At 47.2% G+C, this 18,899-nt stretch overlaps 1 protein-coding gene across 7 annotated transcripts in view; it reads right to left on the bottom strand.

Annotated features, from left to right (window-relative positions):
- The window catches only part of TRANK1 (tetratricopeptide repeat and ankyrin repeat containing 1), an 87,577-nt gene that overhangs the window by 36,296 nt on the left and 32,382 nt on the right, over positions 1 to 18,899 (bottom strand). For 6 of the 7 annotated variants that reach the window (XM_030830124.2, XM_060307994.1, XM_030830123.2 and 3 more), the window contains 8 exons: positions 17,745 to 17,828; positions 17,007 to 17,145; positions 15,123 to 15,254; positions 12,843 to 13,013; positions 6,880 to 7,041; positions 6,084 to 6,338; positions 4,355 to 4,531; positions 827 to 3,715 (listed from right to left, as the gene is read on the bottom strand). In XM_030830124.2, the coding sequence (XP_030685984.2) occupies positions 827 to 3,715; positions 4,355 to 4,531; positions 6,084 to 6,338; positions 6,880 to 7,041; positions 12,843 to 13,013; positions 15,123 to 15,254; positions 17,007 to 17,145; positions 17,745 to 17,828 (4,009 nt within the window). Of the gene's footprint in view, positions 1 to 826; positions 3,716 to 4,354; positions 4,532 to 6,083; positions 6,339 to 6,879; positions 7,042 to 12,842; positions 13,014 to 13,152; positions 13,218 to 15,122; positions 15,255 to 17,006; positions 17,146 to 17,744; positions 17,829 to 18,899 lie in introns of those variants that run through there. The other variant, XM_060307998.1, reaches the window with a different exon arrangement.

Below are 18,899 nucleotides of genomic sequence, written 5' to 3' on the forward strand. Positions count from 1 at the left end.
ATCTTTTCTTGCTTCTCTTCAGAAGAAAAGCTGCTTTCTTTCAGGATTAATGACTTGTAATTGACGTATTACTTTACATTTTAGAAGCAGGTGCTTCCAAAGTGCTTTAACAAAACTTCTTAAGCAGTTTAAATGTTCCCCTGAAATGTTTTCATGTCATGGCCAACACCTTAAGCTGTAATTACTTAGAGGTTCATTTCCATTCAACCACAGCTTAAATCATCAACCTAAGAATGAGTAGCGATGACTACTGAACTTAATGGTTACCAAAGGGGAAGGAGGAGTGGATAAACTAGGAGTTTGGGATTAACATATACACACTACTATATATTAAAATAGATGACCAACAAGGACCTACTGTATAGCATAGGGAACTATACTCAACATCTTGTAATAATCCATAAGGGAAAAGAATCTGACAAAGAACATATATATATAACTGAATCACTTTGCTGTACACCTGAAACTAACACAACATTGTAAATCAACTATACTTCAATAAAAAAAGAGAAAAAAGGGGGATTCCCTGGCAGTCCAGTGGTTAGGACTCTGCGCTCTCACTGCGGACGGCTCGGGTTCAATCCCTGGTCAGGGAACTAAGATCCCACAAGCCAAGTGGCCAAAAAAAAAAAAAAAAAAAAGAGAGAGAGAGAGAGAAAAGAATGAGTAGTGGCAAAAATCATAAGATCTCTTGTTCATGTGGGTAGATCAAAATATTATCCTTAGCTACAAGAACCCAACAAAAGCTAGGCCACAGCTTCAAAAGTAGCCCAAGGTCAGTGCCCAAGCACCTCCCCTGTAGGGAGAGCCCGAGGCCTGGACATACCTGAGTGGGACCTGTAGTTCTGGTGCAGCTGGTAGATCTTCTTGGGCTTGCGCACTGCATACTGCTTGTCCGTGGTGTTCTTGCTGGCGTAGTGGAACAGAGAGCGCAGATCACTGAAGCGGAAGGCCACGCCCTTCATGATGCTCTGAGCCGTGTCCCCGGTGAGGAACATGGCGTTGGGGTCATTGATACATTTCATCAGCAGCGCCAGCTCCGCTTGGGTGAAGTCCTGGATCTCATCTCCGTAGAGTTCATGGATGGACCATGGGAGCACCTTGAGCTTCGACAGCCTCCGGGACAGGTTGTATAGCACATCCTCTTCATCAAAGTACCCTTTCTGAGACCTGATCTGCTGATACAGGCAGAAGAGGCCATAGATCTCACTCCGGTCTTCCTTGAAATTGGGGGACCGCTTCCGCCCTAATTGCTTATATGCTTCTTCTGTGAGTCTCCCCTGGGGGCAGCTGAGGGCCTCAAAAGACCCCTTCAGAAAAGACTTTATTTCTTTCCAAATCAGGGCAGGGTTGTAGGAAGTTTTCCCTTTGATCATTTTGGGCCATATTTCATTGGCAAACACCTCAAATGTCACGTACACCCGGGGGTCACTGTCACATGGGCGTGTCTCCACGGTTGTTTCCTCCTCACCATAGTCCCCGTCTGCCTCGGCCTCCTCATCTTCCTGCCAGTTGGTGACGGTCAACTCTTCCTGCATGGACCATCCTACGATGGATCTTTTCAAGCTGCCATCTTCGTTTCTCAGAAAAAATGGTCCGGGCAGAGAAGCATCAAGCAGGAGGAGCAGCTGCTTGGAAGTGACAAACAGAGGAAAGTTCTCATCCCGCAGGTCCTGGAGTTTGTGGACATTGGGTTCCAGTGGTTTGTAGTGACTGGTGGCCTTGGTAGACTTGGAGAGCTCAATGAAATTTCTCTGCACCTCCTGGCACAGGACGTGGTTCTTGGTCACGAAGATCTGATGTAGATGCTCCAGCTGGTGGGGCTCTTCTGGGGTGGGTCCTTCCACCCCTTGTTCGGGGTCCCCTGGCTCCCCACTGGCTCCCCCTGCACAGGCTTCACTCTCCTGCTCCTCTTCTAGGCTGTCCACTGTTACCACCTCAGTGGGTCCTTCTTCCTCCTCCTCTTCGTCCTCCTCCTCCCCACCTGGACCCTCCTTTCCGGGTTCCAGTTCCAACCTTCGCTTCAGCCAGATCTGCCTGGCCAGCAGCGGGCTTCCCGCCTGCTCGGCTTTCTCCCAGTAACCGTGGAATTTCTTCCACAGCCTGTACAAGCAGCAAGTCGTCTTGCCAGTGCCGCTCCGCCCGATGAGGATGATGGTTTCCAGTGGCCTGGGGTTGAGGTCGATCACCGCGTACTCGAGCTCGCCCACCCGGAAGGGGTACTCCACCGTGGCCGTCGTGTCACTGAGGATGTTGGAGGCCATGCTGGTGCTGAAGCTGTGGAACTTCATAATGTTATACTCCGTCTCCACCGTGCTGGCAGGGGGGAAGTACTCAGGATCCACGTGTGCCCCGCCCTTCTCGGCCTCTGTGTCCTCCACGTAGCAGCGGGGTATCCGCTTTTGGATTTTCATACTGTCGGACACCTGGCGCTTGTTGATACCCTTCAGCTTCTTGCGCAGGATGCAGGACAGGCCCCGGTTGTAGGCGCTGCAGATGGCCCTGATGGAGTCTGACAGTTTGCTGTGATCTAAGATGATGTCCCAGATCCGGATGATTTCTGTGTAGACCTGCCTCGCCTTCTCGGTGGGATGCGCACTGTGCTCCGCAGCCATGATCTTCTCGGGGTTCTCGCTGCACCGCGGGGAGAAGTCAATGGCGAGCTCCCACAGCATCCGGGCCCCTTTGTCCAGCTTGGCCTCGAAGAGCTGGATGCTTCCTTTCAAGTTCTTTAGCCGCTTCCGCAGGCCCCTGGTCCATTCACCATTGCCGAGCTTCTGGATGGCGAGGATAATTTTCTTCTTCATGAACTTGGTCATGACCTTGCTGGACAGCTTCTTCAGCATCTCCGAAGTGCACTCGATCTCCCATGTCATGTTCTCGAAGTCCAGGAGGCAGGCCTCCATCTCCGGCACGTTCTGGTCGTCCTGGTCGTCGCTGCCCTCTGTCCCCCTGCGATCAGCAGGCACGAGCTGCGGAGTCCCGAGGCCTGCCTGCGCATGTCCCTCCGCGGCCTCAAGGACTGCGGGGTTGTTCCCACTGCAGTCAGAGCCCCCCGCCCCCGGGGTGCCCTGTAGCTCCTGTTTCTCTCCTACGGTGCCAGCTCCTGTCTCCAGAGGCTCGGAGTCCTGTGGACAGTCCTCCTGGAGGGACGGATCCAATTCCACCTGCTGAATCAAAGCCGTGATGTCCTGCACAAGGCGGTCTCTCTGCGAACAGGGCCTGGCAGCCCCAGGCTCTGGCCTCGTAGTCTGGGCATCCGGCAGGGTCTCCCAGCTTTCAGGGACCCCGGCTCTTCTGGGTGGGGCTCTTGCAGTGCTGCTGCAGGACAGGGACTTGGAGGAGCCCTTGAGTGGAGCCGTGTGAGCCGGGGCTGCACGGCGTGGGGGCTTCCCTGGGTGGGCGGCAGCATCCTGTCGGCCCCGGCGCCTGCTCTCCTGCAGGGCTTTGTTCCAGGCCAAGAGCAGTGCGTCTGTCTTCTTCACTCGGTGCCGGGCATCTCTGCCTTCCTTGTTCTTCAGGTTGAGGTTGATGTCAAACTTCACCAGCAGATCTATCAGCTTCCCCATGCGCTTCAGCATGCCCTTCTGGAAGAGGATGTGCATCAGCGTGTTACCGCTGTTGTCCTGGATATTGGGGTTGAGGTAGTCAAACTCGGTGGGCTTGGACCAGAACAGATCCAGCAGGTGGCTGAGGAAGTTAAAACCGATGTCAGCTGAAAGACACAAAAATCCTGTGAGTGCTGAACGGCTTTTCTGGGGAGCAGAGACGCCAGCCGGGGGTCCTCAGAACACTGAACTTCCCCAAGGATTTGATAACCCAGTGGTTCTCAACTGGGGGCGATTTGCTCCCCAATGGACAGGTGGCCGTGTCTGGAAACATTTTTGATTGTCACAATTTAGGAGGTGCTACTGGCATCTAGTGGGTGGAGGCCAGGGATGCTGGTAAATATCCTACAATACACAAGGCAGCCCCCCCAGCAAAGGATTTACCCTGCCCAACTGTCAAAGGTGGAGAAACCCAGAAATCACCGTAAATATTCCAGTAAGAGCCTTTATGTCAGGACCCTTGAAATGGCGTAAATAAATGGAAAGTATTTGCAGCTATGGACAGCCGATTCTTAAGTTTGGAACTTAAGAATCCTCCTCCATCAACCCACCCTGACCGTTCACCATGATGGTCACTCCTTCCCATCAAGCTATGGGTGAGGGGCCAGGAGATACAGGCCTGGCCAAGAAATGGGCCTTTTCCAGATGGTTAGTTTTCCCAGCAGGAAAGACCAAGGAGCACAGCATCCATTCTAACACCCAGCTTCCTCCTCAAGAAAAAGACTGCTTACAAAATAAAGGCCTACCTTCGATATCTAGAAAGATGTGGAGTGCGGCATGCAAAGGAGTGTCGCCTTCCGTGAGAGAAATGCTACGGGGGTCCGCACCCTTGGTCAAGAGGACGAAGGCCAGCTCAAAGTCCCCGTGCTTCAGGCACATGACAAGCGGCTGCTCCTGGCTGCCCTGGAGACCCTCGGGCGAGGCTGGGGGAGGCAGAGAGAAGGGACCGGTGAGCAGCATCCCTGAGCCAAGGTCAGCAGGGCCCACCTGAGGGGGGCGGGACCGATTCTGCCCTTTATTCCAAATCAAGAGGGGGTGCTGACCTGACTTCTGAGGGCCTCCTGCCACGCCCCCTTTCTGGGAGGCAAGGGTTTCCCAGTGCCCTTGGAGGGAAAGCCTGCCCCCTTCAGGTGTCCTGTCCCTGGGCCTCACCTCCTCTGTCTCTCCATCTCCCCCTCCCACCCCGCCACGGGACCACCATCAGCACCGGAGTAGGGATGGCATGAACAACGGAACTCCCAGTGTTTGCCCAACACAGTCCTGGACATACACTCGGTGACCTGGACGTGAGCGTGCTTCCCACATCCTTTGCTTCTAGGAAGCTTCTTCCCGAGAATGCCCATCGGCCCTCATTTGCCATGTTCCCTGACACATCCCCACTGCCACATCACCTTCTTTTTAGCTCAGTCCACACCTCCCCTCTGCGCTGCAAGCTCCCTGACCTCCACCCCCTGAGGACTGCAGCCCTCCTGCACTGCCACCCACCGGCAGCCATATGTTCACTGTCCATCCTTGTGCCCTGGCACCTGACCCCGGGGAGGCCCTCAATAAGTGCTTGCTTCATCAGGAACAAAATAGGAATTCCATAACCGCCATCGTTTCTGGGCAAAGGTAGTAACACTCCATGCAAGGAATGGGTTTGAAGACATAAACCACAGGCGGCCTTCCATCTATCTCCTGAAACCCGTGGGTAGAGCCAACGCCTGAAGGCGTTGTAAGTCACTTTGAGAGTTGGGACCAATGTGGCATCACTCCTTCTGAAGGTCATTTCCCCTTAAACGGCAAGGCAGGTGGAAAACCACACAGCCCAGGCGCTCCGCCGAGAGTCTGCGTCCATGAACTCATTGAATATTCCAAACAGCTCTAAGAAAGGGGGATTAGTTTCATTCCCATTTTATAAATGAGGAGACGTCAGTAGTTACAGTGGCCAGTTAGTAGTGGCCTAAGTGGGGGGAGCGTAAGGAGAAGGTTAGTGCTTCCAAATTTGTTTTAAAATAAAACCTGATCCAGCAAGACGTCTGCACACTCCAGACATACATTCAGCCAAGCCTGATTGTGCCGATTAAAACAGCAGATGTTTCCACCCACCCATTATTTGGCTGTTTCTTTAAAAAACAAGCATCACAAATCCCAATCCATGGATCAGAAAAGAATGTCACAGCATTTGACAAGGACCCATGCGGCATACTGAGTGCAGGGAAAAGTCCAGTCAGAGGTTGGGAGGAAATGACCGCTGTGGCTACACCAGGGCCCAGGCCCCCTCCACAGGCCTGAGGTTTCTTACACGAGAGAAAGGGAAGAATTCACAAAAATGCATCGACCCTATCACTGTTTCCAATGAGAAGATAGGGAGGAGGAAGAGAATGAGGCAGAATTTAAAGGAGTCTCTGAAATCAAGCAAAAAGCCCCATGAACTGTGGCACCTGGACTCCCCTGGGATATCCTCCCGGTGCTGACTCAGCATCTGGGACTCACCTCCGTGGTCTATCAGGTGGCCCAGGAGCAGGGTCCTCCGCTGGTCCCAGGCGCTGAGGCGGGGGAGGATGGCACAGAGGCTGAGGTTCGAGAGGTCACAGTCTTTGATGAGACAGTCCCCGGACGGTGGCTCCCCACTCACTTTGCGGGTCAGCAGCAGAAGCACTTCAGGCCATTTCTGTTTTTCCAGTAAAAACTTGATGAAGGCGTTGGCACAGTCGCGGTCAATGTCATAGACCAGGTCGGGAGGGATTTCTTTCAAAAACAAGAACACACCACACTCCAGAAAAAGGTTCATGTGATTTCTGTCCCCAGCCAAAACCCAACACAGAGGGACATCATCACCCCAAGTTACGGATCAGTATCTTTAAGACGTGGGGAAACCATAAACAAGTACTTAGTTATCTGGGTCATGCTACTCAACCACGTGTGAACCTCAGTGTCAGCACTGGTGCGTGAGCTTCTTGGGAAGGTTGGGAATACCCAAGGAGTGTAGAGTCCTAGCCAATAGAAAAGAGAAACATCTGTGGTATTTTAAATAAGGATAGTATATGCAAATTCCAGGAGGCTGCATGAAAAACTAATAACAGAGGTTGCCTCTGTGGATGAGATTTAGAGACTGAAGTTCAGGGGTGGATGATCGACTTTTCACTGAAGAATGTTCTGTGTTGTTTGAATGTTTTACATGTAGATCATGGCATTTATTTTTTAATCAATGTTTAAACAGATAGTAGAAAAGAGTTTTAAGGTGCGTAGAGCATCTTTGAACACTACTGAAGGTTGTAAGAAACCTTACCTTGCCGAGAAGAAAGGAGGCGCAAGAACCTCTGAACCACTCCTTGCTTCCAAAAGTTTTTCTGCAGCAAGCGGCTTCCTGAATTCATGTATGTCACTAGCTGCTCAGAGGCCTTCCGGAAAATGTCGCCCTCGCTAGCTGGTCCCCTGCCATTGCTCAGTCCTGCAAAATACCCCCGAGTGCTGCTTGTGACTGCAGAGATCACAGCCCCGTAGATTGCAAGGATGACCACACCTCTCCACTCCTCTGTGGAGCCAGGAGACTTTGAAGTGCCTGTTCCCCTCCCCGACCCTGACTCTGGCCTGGCTTCATGACCTGCTGTGACCAGGAGAATGCAGCAGATGTGATTTTTGTGCCAATTCTGAGCCTGGGCCTCAAGAGGCCTTGTTTAGTTCTATTCAGATCCAGGCTAGATAAGAAACATCATAAAACAAAGAGGAATCAGTTCAGTTGTCCAAACTGAGCCCCAGAGACGTGAAAGAGCCCAGCTACGATCAGCAAGAAGCAGACACTTGAAGGAGTTCTGTTAAGGCTATGAGAACTGCCCAGCCTCAATGGCTGAGCTGCAGGATCATGAGCTAAATAAGTGCTTGTTGCTCTAAGCCACTAAGTTTGAGGGCTGTTTGTTATGCAGCAATGGATAACTGATACAACAGTTCAGGGAAGTGATGGCAGGAGGGTGGCTTACTGCAGCAGCAACATCCAACTACATGCCAGCCACCCATGCATCTAACTGGCAAGTGGAAAAAGCCAAGAGTAAGAAGCCACCTCTCTGGCCATAAGAGGGAAAACATTATCCCCTTGGTTTAATTTACTGAGAAAGTAGTCATGATTAGAAATCAACCACTGAAGAAAGGTTAAAAAAAGGCAAATGTTTTATTTGGTATCAGATTATACACTCAGAAAGCTCTCTTGGTTAAAATGGAATCCTACTGAACAGATAACTGGACATCTGTTTTCACACCCAATGAGATGGGCCTGGCCCACAGCATAAGTGCTATCATGTGATGAACAGGTGAATGCATGTTCAATGTCATGTTCTAACAGAATAGGAACACTTTAGAGATGGAAAAATAAAAGCATCCTATTATCAGCCATGTCTCCCACAGCAGACCCTGAGGCAAGGATTTGTGTGCATGTAGTTTATGAAGGAAGAGACCAGTGAGGGTGGGGGAATCAGGTCAGGGTCAGGGAGGAACCAGGCAGGGTGTGAGCTCAGGCTGAGTCCCACAGGGTAGGGGTGTGCCTTGCCTGACCCCTGGGGGGATCTGGAGTGAGTCACACCTCAGAGCTGTGCCAGCCAAGGCAAGGGAACCGGGCTTTCAGATTCTCACCTCTTTCTGCCACCGGCCACAGACTGCCTTGGGAGGATGTAAATTCCCAGGCACTTCTGGTTTGAAGGAGCCTGAGCAAAACAGGCTCCATAAGCCCATAGGCTGTTCTCCTTGAGAACGAGCCTTAGGTGCTGGCTTTGCAAAGTGAAGGCACACCAGGGAGCACACAACAATGGGAAAGGACCCAGGGGACCCAAGCAGAGTTCTGATGTCAGCTGCCTGCCTTCTGATACACACCTGGATCACCTTTCAACAGATCAGAGCACCAGAAACACACACACCCACACACACACACCCCAACTTCGGGGGCAAACGCCCACTGCCCTCTAATCAAGAGACCTTCTGGTGCCAGATGGAAGCAAGAACTAACATTAACCCTAGCACTAACCTCCAGAGAAAAGGAAATGGAAAACCTTGGCAAAGGAAGACTTATTATCACCTCAGTGAGCTGCCTGTTCTGAGGCAAAGAACATGAACTGTGTGGTGTAACAATGACGGACTACCACCCCTGGGTTCGGCATCCCACCTTCATCCTAGAATGCCTATGAAGACACAGAAAACAATGAAAACTCACGAACCAGGAGAATATGACGCTTGGTAAAGGAGGAACTTCCTTCACCACCAGGCAGATGGAAACCTGACACTTGTCCCCCTACCTCATGCCTCAGGGCATCATTCCTCCACCAGGGCAGTTAGTTTAGTACAAAAGTCACTTGAAACTGAACAGAAATATACCAAGCTTGACAAAAGAGACAATTAGATGCAGTTGTATAATAAACGCATGGTTGTGTGCTTCATAATAATTAAGAAGGCGGTCAGATCAGGGAAGGGTCCTGAAATCAGAAAAGAAACCAGAGAGTGATATATCAACAACATAAAACAGTATAAAAGGAAAGGTGCTGAAACACTGACAATGGTAGCCCTGGGTCAGCATCTCTGGGTAGGTACGGGTGATTTGTTTATTACTCTGAACTTGCCTGGTTTTTTTCTTTTTTTTCTAAATTTTCTATAAGCTTACTAAGAGAGAAAAGAAGCATCAGGATATAGAATTGCTTATACATGATAATCACGGGTTTTTAAAAAAGATGACTACATAAGTACTGAACAGCAACCAAAAGACTGGATAAAAATATGCCAAGGTGTAATTACAATAAATTTTTGTTTTTATATAAAATGAAATTTTTACAAATTTTCTACAATGATCATATTTAGTAGATATATACAAGCAGATTTGAAATTAAAAATTAAAACTACAAGAGATCTGAAGCTGCAAGCACTCAGAAGTGTTAGAAGATAGAAATAAATCATTTCAAAGAGATTTTGTTTTTGCATGAAATCTTCCTTTTGAGCTAAAAAAGGTGAAACTGGTAAGTTTTATTACATATATTTTATCAATTGAAATTTATGTAACCATCTCATTTTTATAAAAGAAAATAAAAAATGTGTAACTATAAATGCATGGAATAAGAGTAAATGACTAAATCACAACTATACTAATTTTTTCAGGCAGGTGGGCTTATGCAGAATTAATATTTTCTTGTTTTCCTTTCCTACATTTTGTAAATTTTCTTTTTTAAAAAAGAATCTATTGCTTTATAAAGAGGAAGAAGTATCATCAATACCGCACATCTGCATTTACTGAAAACAGGGCATTGTGTGGTGCTGAAGGATTTGAGGATGACACACCATGGCCTCTGAGTCACAGGCTCCGTTTATGCGGGAAACAGACACACAGAGAAGGTCCGCATCCTCTTAGTGCAGAGCTAGAGGCGCCTTCACAGAGCAGAAAGCAGCTGGCGCCCAGGGGAGGACCAGAGAGAAAGGCTTCAGAGGCCTGGATTCGTTCTCACTCTGAAAGGCCACGCACTAGTGAATCAGAGAAAATCACAAACAACTGCGAGAAAAACAAAGACTCCAATCTTGTTGGTCCTGAGGACAGTAGAGCATCAGCTGCTGGAGAAGGTGGACATGCTGCCATCTAGTGGTGGCTGTGAGAGGCCGGGAAAGACAGGTAACCCTGACCACTCAGGTTCACACCCCCACCCTGCCCACTCCCTGTGGGCTCTGGCTTTCCCCAGCAGCTAGTGAGAAAGGCAGAATCAGCAGATATTTAAGATTCTATTATACCAGGAAACTGAAAAAAAATCAAAACTTTAAAAACAACAACAAAACTGCATGACATACTAAAGTCTACAGCATTCTAAGCATTAAGATTAGAATTAATGAACAATAAATTTGCAGGCACGTCAGCCATTTTCTACCATTCATTGGTGGTCCTTCTCTAAAAGTTTATTTTAAAACTTTGAAATTCATTGGCAGAGAAATCTGTTTGGTTAGTTTCAATTTCTCAAACAGTAGAAACCACCCCGAAACTGAGGTTACAGGTATAAGCTCTCAGGAGGCCTCTCACAATAATTTATTAATTACACCACCAATTCCTTAAAAGAGAAATCATTTAAAAACTAAACATGACATATCACAGCTTTAAAAGAACATCCCAGGAAAACAGGACTCTGCAAATACATTTATTCCCATGTTCTCACAGAAACAACAGGAGATATTTTAAATAAATGAATAAAAATTAAAACATAGATGGGGAAACAGGGGGCAGTGTTAAAGGAAAAGCAGCTTCAATCTCCCTCACATAAAACCTTCCTGACCCTGAAAATTGCCACGATCCCCAGCCTGGCAGGGTGCCTCCCACTCTCCCCACCACACACACCCCATGTGCTGCCTACAACCTGCCGCCTACTCACCCATTCCAGTGGGGGAGTGTTTCTGGAGAAACACATCCAAATAACTTCAATAAATGCGCACTAACCATCTATTAAGTATTAATAAGTCTAGTTGTTCATTCATAAATACAAACCATCCAAAGATCAGAAGATAAAATAGGAAAAGCAATAGCACAAAAGAGAAGCAAGAAGAGGGATCAACTAAGCCCCCCAAAAACATAAATAACTCACAGAAGAGAGGACAACTGTCTTTAAAAAAATTCTCACCATTCTTAAAGGCCATTCGAGAAGTGGCAAATGTCAATCAAGCACAAGTTGTCACAGATAAGAAACAGAGAACCGGAAAGAGTTCTTAGAAATGAAAACTGAGTTTCCAAATTAAAAAATGCAATAGGCAAGCTGAATTATAAAAGGAAAAGCTAAAGTCCTAGTTAAAGATCTCGAAAGAAAAAAAGGAGATAGAAGACGTTAGGGAAAGTAGAGAGACATGTTACAGATTCAGGAAGCTCATCCACGTGAAAGTGGTGGCAAAGAGATGCTGGAAGGGAACAAAATGATAGAAAATAAGTTCTCTGAGCTAAAAAAAGTTAGATTGAAAGAGGCCAGCAGGTGCCAGACAAGAAGAATGAATACGGACCCACATCTAGACACATCCCAGGGAAATTCCACAACCCTAAGGACAGAAAATTCTAAAAGGGAAAATAAATCAAATTGACATCTAATCAGTAACGGAGGCTAGAATACCAAGTTGTAAGGAACGAGGTTTTACAGAGTATTTCATAAATCTAAGAGACCCCAGATTGTCAAACACACCAGAAAACGCTGCCATTAAACTGGGACACGTCACTGATTGTGAAACACATTCGTTTCAAAGGTGGCAAAATGTGGGGGGAAAGTGCAACTGAGGACCGATAAAATACAGTGCTTATATGCAGACCAATTCTCAATCTAAGGATAAAGACATTTTCAAAAACACCATAAGTCTACTATGCATATCTCCTCCATGATATTGGTACCTGGAGTTGGTACCTAGCAGAGTAAGAGAAAAATCTAGACAGACAGTGTGAGCCACAAGAGCCACATATGAGCGCAAGAACTAAAAGAAGCATAATATATATGTGCTGGGGCTACCGTCTAAGTTAAAGTCTAAATAAAGTCTAAAAATATATGTGTGTACATACATATATACACACACATATACAATAATGTGTATGTATATGTTTCATCAAGCCAGGATGCTCAAAGAGTATCACATTTAAAGAGCAAAGTTTTCAGGGCATTTGGTGATTCTTTTTTATGGGTCCACCTATGCTACTATTTGTAGAAATCATACTACCATGTAAATGTGATTTAATGGTTTTCAATGTTCAGAATCAATCTATAGATGAAGCACAGAAAACCCAGAGTTCAGGAACAGGATGTAAATGACACAAATAACTTTACTAGACAAAATTCAACAGAGAGCTGACTTGTTGCACTTTACCTTATACAGCAATTAGTCCATATATGCCGTCCCAAACTTACAGATCAAAAAATAGAGCTATAAGTGTAGTTTTAATTGTTAGCTACGGTTTCTGAAAAGTGGGCTTGATTTCTGTTATCTCATGTTCTGTCTGAATTTTTTCTTTCTTACTGTGTGCATGCATGGAAAAAAAAAATCACCCTTACTGCCCAAAGGTAGACTTGCCAAGTTTCCAGAAAGTGGTAGACACTCTCACAGTAAGAGTTGCTTCATTCTATCTTTCAAAAAAAGCAAACAAGTTTTCCAAAGACTGGTGGCGGGGGGGGTGCTCACTTCCATCTTCATGTACCAAGAAAAGATAAACTGATTTGTACCTAATGGCGCAGAACCAGTTTTGCCCCCTCTAAAAAGTTAATTCCCTGGAAACTGTACCTGAGAGGTCCTTAGAACATGCTGCCAGCTTTTCCAAGTGACTGTTGATTTTCTCAATGGCTTTGAAGTTCTTGTTCCTCTTCAGGACATCCACGGCGGACCGGGACTGTCGATCCAGCAGAGTGGGGTCTGCCCCAAAGCTCAGGAGCATCTGCACATCATCTGTTTGTCCTAGAGCAGGCCAAAGTGAGAAGCGGGTTGGGGTTTGTCATGGTTTCTTCCATAAGGAGACGTCCCCATGAGTGCACTTCCGCCCAGTTCCCGGCCTGAGCAGCCTGGGGCAAGGGGACCAGTGTCCCTCTCTGCTTACAGAAACTGATGGCCTTGGGCAATTCAGCCAAGTCCCCAGAGCAAGGAGTCCTGTGTGGAGTGGGAAGGACAATAGCTTTTAAGAGGTTCAAGTGCGCTCCTCTCTACCTTTCTCCCCTCTCCTTGGCAACAAGCAAGGAGAGGGGGAATCTGGTTACTAGGCAACAGTTACAGCTGTAAGGATGACAGCAAGCTGTGACTTCAGATTTCTTTATTCCCTAGAGAGGAAACAGAATATACTCCCAGAAAAAAAGCCTGTCTGGAGACAAGAGAAGAAAGTAGCAATTGCTTTTGCATCAGGGTCTTCTTGTCACTGTTTCAACCCTTGCAGCCCCACCTCTGGCTGCCAGCTCCATTTGCTGCTTTTTTTTTTTTTTTTTTGGCAGTACGCGGGCCTCTCACTGCTGTGGCCCCTCCCGCTGCAGAGCACAGGCTCCGGACGCGCAGGCTCAGCAGCCATGGCTCACGGGCCCAGCCGCTCCGCGGCATGTGGGATCTTCCCGGACCATGGCACAAACCCGTGTCCCCTGCATCGGCAGGCGGACTCTCAACCACTGCGCCACCAGGGAAGCCCCTCCATTTGCTGCTTTGACATATCTATTTGCCAAGCATTCAGGTGGCTCTGTGATCACAGGTGCAACAGATTTCAGAATGTAACAGGTGTATCCCTGGAGGTACCAAGACTTATGTGAGCACAGAGGTTAAAGGAATCAATGCCCAATTCCCAGCTTCCATACCGTGCTTTCCTAAAATTCACCACCTTAACAAAGCACCTCTACTCCAGGTATCGTCCTGCTGGTGATGCTCTCCTTCCCCATCTCCCCAGGCACAACTGCTTTTCTCCCATTTTACAAAAATAAGACAAAATTAAAAAGTCATACTTCTTACTCATCAAGTACCTCACTGTGATAGGCAGAATTCTCAGACAGACCCTGAGATTCCCAACCCCTGGTGTACACACACCTTCTCCCAGTTACCCATTTAATACTAATCTAAACTCTGCTATGATGAGACTTCGCAAATGTATTTAAGGTCCCAAAGCAGTTGACCTTAAGATAGGGAGATTATCCTGGCCTGATCACATGAGCCCTAAAGGTCAAAGGTTTAGAGGTTTTCCCCTGCTGGCTTTGAAGACAGCGGAGGCCATAGGACAAAGAATGTGTGCGATCTGTAGAAGCTGACAGCCAGCAAGAAAACGGGACCTCTGTCCTACAACTACAAGGAACCGGATTGTGCCACAATCATGTGAGCTCGAAGGAAGGGCTGGAACTCCAGATGAGAATGCAGCCTCAGCCAGTGCCTTGATTACAGTCTCAAGAGACACTGAGCAGGAAACTCAGTCATATCATGTCAGACTACTAACCTACAGAGTTAGAGTGTCATTTTAAACCACTAAGTTTACGGTGATTGGTTACATAGTATAGAGAACTCATGCAATTACCAAAGTATTGCCCCGAAGGAGGTGAAAGCTCGTGACCTCCAGAGTATCAACCTAAGGGAAAATCAAGTAGCTGTCAAGCCCCTTTTAAAAGGCACCATGACACATCCTTCTCTCACCTCCCTCCAAAATTATTTTTTTTACCAATTACTTACAGAAAATTTAATATATTTATGTTGCTTTGGTGATCTCTGTAGTAATAATAATTTTGTAATAATTAAATCCAGAAAAAAATTAATGCTTAGAGTCTTAAATCACAGAAAGTTTTTTAAAATTTAAAGCTACGTAAGTACTTTTGCTCAAGAACAGTATCACTGGATAAGACTTTCAAGGATAAAATATATTAGAGTAAACTTCTTTCTGAAAAGCCAACTGAAAATATGATCCAATAAAAAAAGGAGTGCATAATTTGATATTTTTGACTATTAAAGCCTGTCACGGGATGGCACGGGTAAAGCGGTCAGCTGTGTGGGTTCCCTAGCGCCTGAAGTCACTCCACCCACAGCACAGCTCTGAGGGGTGCTGCCACTTACGCTTGAGGAGGTACCCTGGGGAGTGGGCGGCAACCACGTGCAGGACGGTACGGCCATCCTCGTCCTTCTGGTTGATGTGACCTTTCCACTCGGGCTTGTAGTCCATTAACCACTTGAAAAGATGGTTTTCCTCTGAAGGAATGAGTTACTGATGTTATTTTCAACACACAGAAAAGCTGCAAAGCAAATCACTGTGCACCACACTGAGGGAACCCAAGGGGCATCCAACACACATTGTCACTTGCCACAAACAGGTGTGGAGACACAGAGTTTGTGCATTGAAAGGATGAGTCATATAAAGTTATTCATAGGAAACTGAAGTCAGATTCCCTAGAAGCAGAGCCTGAGACAGAGATTCTTGTACGTGTGATTTATTGACAGAGGGAGAAAGACGGGGAGGGAAGCAGGGCAGGGGATGAAGGCAAGCAGTGATGTGGCCTCAGCTGAGTCGGCTTCAGCCTGATCCCACGGGGAGCTGTGGAGCAGGCACTGCCCTACAGTGCTGACCCACCTTGAGGCAGGGGCTCACCTTTTGTACCCCGGTGTCAATCAATCCAGAGCTACAGAACCGCCTCCAGAGAGGGACATGGTGCCTATTGGCAAAGAGCAGCTCCCTGGCAAAGGAGGCAGCTGTGGTGCAGCAGGTGGGGCTGGGGGCACTGGTCGCAAAGAGGACCTGGGCAGGGCAACAATCATTACCCCACTACCTTACTATCAACAGGACAGAGATTTCAAACTCTTTCCCCAGACTCCTTCCTTGTAAGTCCTGGAAAGCCACATAATTCTGCCAACTCTGTGGACACCATTTGTCACCATGTCAGTTTTCCTCTGAGAGACAAATCGGGGATAAACTTGAAGACTTGATCTCATCCACATCTGCCTCTAACCGCAGGAGCAAACTTAAAAAGTAGACACAGAGAGGAATTGTGACTTTCATACCCAGAGGCACACCTAATTTGAAACTGGGAGGATTGGATCAGATTGCTTTTAGTCAGACTTCATACTTTTAAATGTTTTATCCACTGTATGAGAGTGAAACCTTTTATGGATTCTCCAACAGATGAAATGTATCACGATAGGGCAAATGTGGCTGAAGCAAAGATGGGGGCTCAGGTCTTCAAGCCACTGGCCACCCCCATTCCCATCCTGAGGAGATGCTACAGCCTAAAAGAGGAAGACAGTGTAGACAAGTTCTCTTGGCTCCTTCTGGCTCTAAGATAGTGTGGGTCAGGGTCCAACAGTGAAGCTACATATGCTTCGAAAAGAAAAACAGACTTCTATCTAAAGCGTAAATGTGGATATTGTATGTGTGTGTTTTAATGATAAAAATATTTAAAAACTCAAATCCTATAGCCAGGTGGTGAAGACTAAAAAAAGACAAATTATATATACACCTATGAAAATAGGATTCCTTTAAAAGAACCACAAGCAAACTGTATCAGCAATAGCCAGTGTTTCCCTTGGGGTTTCCCCCCTCCCACTCCCCACAGTAGTTGGTCCTCTAGTCGAGAGAAAATGAACTCGTAAGAAGACCATGGCTGCCTTTGCCACCGGGAGGAAACTCCCTCCACAGCTTCCCTGAAAGCTCTGTCCAGCAAAGGCTGTCTGTCCCAAGGCCTGTCCTTGAATCCCAGGGCTCCACTCTGCTGCCAGGATCTGTCTGAGAACACAGCATCCTTTCAGTGTGGGCCTCTAGCTATGAGGTCCCGGGAGAAGGAAAAATGATGCTGTTTCCCTGCTGCCTTCATTCATCTGAATGATCAAATCATGAACTATTCAAATCATCTGAATATTCCACATTCTGGTTTCACTTGAGCTAAGCACAGTCCCTGAGGTCCAAGCTGGAGGACAGCGTGGAGGGCGCACCGTCAGGAGAGAACTCACTGGCCTGGATGCAGAGGCGCATGAGGGCGTGCAGAGGGTACGGTCCTATGGTCTCGATGCTCGCACCTATGGAGATGAGCCACTGGACTAGCCTGGGCACCTGTTCCATTTTCTCATGAAATCCGAAGAAGACAAATTTCTGGAGAAAAAAAAAATACACAGGAAGAATTATGGCAGTGGCCTTATCGATATGAAACTTCAAACTCCTTCCCCATAGAGTTTGGGGTTCTTTTTCTTCCAGTTTTATTGAGATATAGTTTGACATACAGCACTGTATATATTTAAGGTGTAGAGCAGAATGATCTGGCTTTACCTACATCGTGAAACGATGACCACAAGTTTAGTGAACATCCATCATCTCATATAGATACAACATTAAATTAAAAAAAGAAAAATTCTTTTTGTGATGAGAGCGCTCAGGATTTGCTCTCTCAACAACTTTCATATAGAACATACAGCCGTGTTCATTCTATTCATCATGTTGTACATGACACCCCTAGGACTTATTTATCATATAATTGGAAGTGGTTACCTTTTGACCGCCTTCATCCAATTCCCCCTTCTCCCACCCCCCACCCATAAAGTTTAGAATCAGTAAAACCCTGATTAGCTGTGGCCCCAGCCTAAGATTACTATAAATAACAAATTTGCAGTGAGGTGGCTGAAGGGGAAGGTCCCAAACACCACAGTCCAGAAGTGGCCTGACTTGAAACCGTATGTGTCAAGAAGCCACCTTACCTCAAAGAGACTTTTCAGTGATAAATTTGGGACGTGGAGATTTCTCGGTAGCTGGTCTTTTCTCGCTGACAGAAGTAGAAATGACTGATGAAAGGGGAGAAACAGAAAAAGCTGGAACAATAATGGTCTCCACATGGGTTATTAGAACAAAATTAATCTTAAGCTTTAAAACACAGAAACAAAAAAACAGAACAAGACACCCTCTAGCCCTGTCTCTTTGTTTAAGTCACCTGCCAAGCTCTTCAGCCTGAGCCATGATAACCAAAGCGTCTCTGTCTGGCAAACTTCCTGTTGGTGCTGAGAGCTAAGCTCTCTCCACCTTTCCTCAAAGTCTGCTGAGGACAGGAGCAGCCGATGGTGGGCAGCATTGGGACAGTACAGGGGCAGGGAGGTAAAGAAGTAATTTCCTGCAAAGTTCTTAAAGCTTAGCAAGTAGAAGAATCAAATCCTTTTGAAATAGCCCACCCCAATTAATTCTTTAGCACATTACTGCTATTTGGGGTCCACAAGACCCTATCGAGTGGTGTGCTGGGGCAGCTCCTATCAGTGAGAGCTCACTGTGCACATCTCTTCCCAAATGTGAGTCCTCCAGTCGACTTAGCAGCTTGAAATTGGCCATTGAAATCGAGAGAATTTACACTACAGGAAGCGGCAAATGCTGCAGATCAGGACTTTTTTTTTTTTTTTTTTCCTCAGAAAGTCTGTTGTTAAACCACTGACCCTAAACTGAACCCCAGAGAAGTTAAGCAACTTTCCCTAGGTCACACAGAGAGCAAATCCTGAGAGGCCCCTACTGGGATCATCCAGGTACGCCAGCTGGTCCAGGAGTTCTAGGCTTGGCATGGCCATGACTGGAGACCCAGTCTCAGAATCCACGTCCCTGACATATGCTCTTGCCGGTGGGCGTGGCACCACAGGGACTCAGTCTGTGGCTACATCTTGCTTCCAGCTTCTTTCAGTTTGATGCCCACTCTTAACTGCTCACCCTAAACAGATCCCACTGCCCAGACACTCCCAGATGACAGGTTCAGGGCTCTGACAATCCTGATGGCTGGCCTGGCTTTTATAAGGTGCCTCTGTCTGCAGTGTTTGAAAATGGCCTAGGCTCCACTGCTGGTAGGATATGGGACCACCACTTGGGCTGGATTCCTGGGC

This window comes from Globicephala melas, chromosome 11 (genome assembly GCF_963455315.2).
Source record: "Globicephala melas chromosome 11, mGloMel1.2, whole genome shotgun sequence".
NCBI classification, from domain to species: Eukaryota; Metazoa; Chordata; class Mammalia; order Artiodactyla; family Delphinidae; genus Globicephala; species Globicephala melas.